Raw genomic sequence first — 4969 nt, 5'->3', positions numbered from 1 at the left:
AAGTGAGCAGCTGGCAGGTGGCTACATCCTTTCATAAAGATTTATACAAGTTACAATATCGAATTTCCATTTCCTTAAATGTGCTAAAAGGAAGAGGCTCATTTATTTTGCTTGCTGTCTTCTTAGACAAAAGAGACTTTTGGATATGAGTTGCAAACCCACGTCTACATCTTATCAGAGAACAGGGCATTTACACACACAGGAATGGGAAAAGAGGGGCTGTTAAAGGGAAATTGAGGTGGTCAAGCTGCTTAATCCAGGTTAGTTGGGCATGGAAATCAAAGGAGACCATAAACTTTTATCTCCTTTGTTCTTAGGAACTACTACTCTTTTAAGATGCCAATAAAAAATATACGCAATGAGGGTTGCAGAGTGGATTATATTTGGGGTTGAGGGTGGGACTGGGGGAGGTGCGGGGGGATTGTGTACTAATGAGGGAGTTTTTCTTTTGCTTTTCAGGGAGAGGAGCAAATGGGGTGGGGGTGTTTGTGGGGGGAGAAGGGTGTAACAATGAATGAATGGAATTCCAAAATCTCTGTAGATGTTCATTGAAATGAAAAATAAATTAAAATATTTAAAAAAGAACCTAAAATGTTAATAACAGAATTGTTGAAATAGAGAACACATCAGATAAGATAAATGATGGAATTTAAAAAAACAAAAAAAATATGTGCAAAATAAAAGAGCTTTATTAACAAGGAGGGTGAAATTCACAAACTACAAATACAGGTTTTTGCAAACTTTTTTGTGGGTTTTTTTTTAAACTGGTCAGAGGACCTTAGAGTCAGTTCAACACTCAATAGCTATTTCTGTTCATACACGGCTGAATGTTTTTATTTCAAAACATTCTATTTTTGTAGACAAGTCAACTAGAGAAAATAAGTTAACACAATCATTTGAATTGGCTGCCTACATACTGGACAGGGTTTGTTTCTTTTTTTTAGTTTCTTTGCACATGTAAAGCACGCCATAAGATGTCCTGTTTTGCCATGGACAATGCAACCATTTTTAGGTCGATCTTGGCAAATCACACAAGGTTCAGTGGCAACAGAGCGAGAAGTCACTTTCACACTTTCTTCTTTGCTTTGGGTCTCTTCCTTCTCAAATTCTTTGATATCTTGGCTTCTCAAAAAGCTACTAGAAGTTGATGGCTGGGAATAGTCCTCACATTCTTGAGAGTGGGAGGCCTGTGTGATGTTATCATCATTTTCCTCAACATCTGACTCTTTGGAGTCAGTCACTGTAGTCTTTTTACAATCAGGAACATCAAAACCTTCTTCTTCCTGTGCTGTGCTTTCTAGTTTGTTGCTCTCAAGCATTTCCTCTTTGTCTTTCTTTTTATCTTCATTACACCAATTCTCACGAAGTGCCCAACATCTATTACAATGTGGTGGAAGAGGGGGATTCATTTCATTGCATGAAGTACATTTCCAATAGTCAGCTAACGAAATTTCAGGGTCATCTTCAAATGAATCTGTATCACTCTCTTCTGCTTGATACACCTCATCATCTTCATCCGAGAGTTCCTGTTCTTCTTCACTAAGGTTATAATCTTCTGAATCAATAGATTCAACTTCAAATTCTACACTGAATTGATCTGAAACTGATTCCTGCTCTAACCAATGAGTAGAATGTTCACCTTCACCAGCATCAAGATCCGGATTTGACAGCGTTTCTATTGACTCACTGCTGCTGCTTCTTTCACAACATAGTGCGACACTTTCATCGAAGGAAAGGGAAACATTGTCAGATCTGTGCCGTTTTCTTTGTACTTCACTGGACAGTTCATTTGAATTTAGTTCTGTCTCACTTCTTGCTCTCCTCCTAGATGAGGTAGTTGGTCTAGAAATCAAATTGGAAGATGATGGTTTCTCTTCCTGTAACTCTTGCACAGAGTCCTTTTGATCACTCCTGTCTTCAAGATGACACCTATTTTCTCTCACAGACGTGCCAGAATCCAATGGTTCCTGCTGGTTGACTACTATCAAATTTCTGTAGATCATTGTATAGATTTTCCTGTGGTCTTTTACAGAGAAGTTTGGCTCACCAAACAGATCCCCTAGAAGATCATTTGAACAATATACCATATGTTGTTGTTTTTCATCATATAATCGCTTAGACATAATATATTGGCCTAGATAAAATAGAACCTCTTTCATAGTATAGGTGTCTTTTTGTGCACCAGCAGATTTTAACAACTTCAAAAGCAATGGTTTTGGTCTAAACAGGGTCCCTTGTTCTGAAGCAGAAATCTGGGAGGTACTTGGAACAGCATCATCGGCAGCGGGCACAGACATCCCGGTATTGCACATTAGCCTGGATCACAAGCGCGAACGGGACTGTGGTCACGAAATAACTAGAACTGGGAAAGGGCATGGCTTTTAAATAGTCCCAGCTTAAGTCCGGGCTTAGCTCCGCTGACGCAAACGCGGAACGTGTCTGAACTTAATCAGCGCAAGAGGAAAAGCTGAGTCATCCTGCTATCCAACAGGCCTGGTTTCACCCAGAGGCGGTACCGGACAGACTGCAGGGCAGGCACCTGCCCGGAGGGGACCACAGCCCCTCATTGCGGTTTTGATTTGCATCTCTCTTATTGACAGTGATTTGGAGCATCTCTTCAGGTATCTGTTTGCTATCCAAATTATTTTCCTCTCTGAAAAGTCTTTCCACATCTTTTGCCCATTTTGTAATTGGGTTATCAGTTTTTCTTTTGAACGCCCTAGTTATTGTTGTTGTTATGTGCTGTTGAGTCACTTCTGACTCATAGGGACCTTATGTACAACAGTCCTAAACCCTGCTCTATTCCATGTCGATCTTGTCTCCAACACACCTATCCACATTACTCCAGTCACTGAATCAATCCACTTGCCTCTCCTGCACTGTCCCTCCACCCTTCCAAGCATTACATCCCTCTCCAAGGACTGATTCTGCCTTCTAACATGTCCAAAGTATGTCAGGGGAAGCTGCAGAATCCTTATCTCCAAACAGTAGCGTGGCTTCACCCTCTCCAGGACACACTTGTTTGGCCATGGTATATTCAATACTCTTCTCCAGCACCATAGCTCAAAGGCACTAATTCTCCTATCATCCCTAGTCATTGTCTAGTTTTCTGATGCATAACAAGTAATTGCAAAGACCATGGCCTGTATCAGGCTCACTGAAGTCTCCAGACCCACATTGTTGCTCTTCAGTATTTTGGAGAGGTCTCGGGCAGCAGACTTTCCCAATGAATACATCTTTAAATTTCTTGGCTGCTGGTACCAACAGTGTTGATTGTAGAGCTAAGCAAATGGAAGCTGTTAAAGATCTCAATCTCTTCACTGTCAATCGGCCTAATGGTGAGAATCTTTGTTTTCTTGATGTTGAGCTTCAATCCATAATGTAAGCTGCAGTCCATGACCCTCTGTGGCAAGTTCTTTAGGTCCTCCTCAGTTTCAGCAAGCAGAATTGTATCATCTGCATAATACAGATTGATGAGTCTAACTCCAATCCTGATACCGCGTTTTTCCTCATAGAGACCAGCCTCCTGGGTAATCTGTTCTGCATATAGATTGAGAAGATATGGAGATAGGACACATCCTTGGTGCATACCCTTTCCAATTTTGAACCATGCACTGTTTTCTTGCTCTGTTCTGATGACTACCTCATGGTCTAAGTATAGTTTTTGCATAAGCACAATCAAGTGGCTCAGAGTCAGCCACAGTTTGTTGTGCTCCACGCAGTCAAAAGCCTTTTCATAGTCAATGAAACATAGATAGACATTCCTCTGGTACTCTCTGCTTTCATCCAAGATCCATTTGTCATTAGCTATAATATCCCTAGTACCATGGCCTCTTTTAAACCCAGTCTGCACTTAAGGGTGTGCTGTTCCAGTCATTTTTGGATCATTTTCAGCAGAATCTTGCTTGCATGAGATATCAGTGATGTTGTTTGTTGTTGTTATGTGCTATCGAGTCAGCTGTGACTCATAGCGACCCTATGTACAACAGCCCTGCTCTGTCCTGGGCCAGTCTCATTGTCTTCAACACACCTACCTAGATCTTCTTGAGTGCCCAAAGTGCAAGGTTCTTAAAGCTCACTCAATGGATACACTTGTGAATGTTGATGGTGTAGTCTCTGGTCACCACTATATTGATGACAGAATGGCCCTTCTTCTTTTTCCACCCTTCTTTCCTGGGGTCATAGTGCCTGGACCAGGCTGTAAAGGAAGAGGGCAAAGAGTTATGGGAGAAAGTGAAATTGGTCAGTTTTTTTAAAAGGTAAATTTTGATGTTGGACATTCTCTAAGTTGAATTTCAGTGAATTAATCTACATCTGCCTGATGTAGGCTACATAATGATGTGCTGTTCGTAATAATCTTTAGCAAAAATCCAGTAACTGATCTAATGATATTATTATGTCTATCCTAATCAAATAATTATGATAATTTAACTTCCAAAGTTAACCCAATGGAAAAAGTAATACTAATCTTTACACAACAATGATACTTATCACTTCCTTACTATAATCAGTTATTGGAGTATTTTCCTGCTGTCTGGTATGATTACTCAATAAGAAGGTAAATATCATTTTATTTATGCTTACCTACTAATTTGTACTGAAAAATTTCATATGTTTCACCACATCAAAGATCCTACTTCTAGCCATTACTGGCATCTATCTATGTCTCAGCAAAGCCTCTTTTCCTATTTAGTATCCCTAAGAGGGATCGTAAATCACTGAGATTATAACCAGTAATCAAGGTAATCATGGATTTATGCTTACTTACTAATCTGTAGTAAATAGTCTCATGTGTTTTTTACCACATCAAAACTTGTGAAACTCTTCACTGCATATTAGTAAGTGCAAGTAAGCCCGAGCTTACCTTGCTTACTGATTCTGCCCCTGAATATGATGAAATGACAGTTATAGTTCACAACTTTTTCTTTATCACTGCCATCTTTAAGATTCTAATGAATGTCAAAGAAAC

General features: G+C 39.9%; 1 protein-coding gene across 1 annotated transcript; it reads right to left on the bottom strand.

The window, feature by feature from the left end:
• Positions 1–869: 869 nt before the first annotated feature.
• LOC102848631 (E3 ubiquitin-protein ligase Mdm2-like) lies at positions 870–2312 on the bottom strand. Its single transcript, XM_006899480.1, has 2 exons — positions 2151–2312; positions 870–2042 (listed from the first exon to the last, which is right to left on the bottom strand). Exons 1-2 carry the CDS (start codon positions 2310–2312, stop codon positions 870–872), a joined length of 1335 nt encoding a protein of 444 aa, XP_006899542.1.
• Between the last annotated feature and the right edge of the window lie 2657 nt (positions 2313–4969).

The sequence above is a fragment of the Elephantulus edwardii genome, unplaced genomic scaffold, assembly GCF_000299155.1.
Source record: "Elephantulus edwardii isolate Elephantulus edwardi_28Jun2011 unplaced genomic scaffold, EleEdw1.0 scaffold00258, whole genome shotgun sequence".
Taxonomy (NCBI): domain Eukaryota; kingdom Metazoa; phylum Chordata; class Mammalia; order Macroscelidea; family Macroscelididae; genus Elephantulus; species Elephantulus edwardii.
The sequence above is the reverse complement of the archived record's forward strand: the minus strand, read 5'-3'. Positions and strand labels throughout refer to the sequence as shown.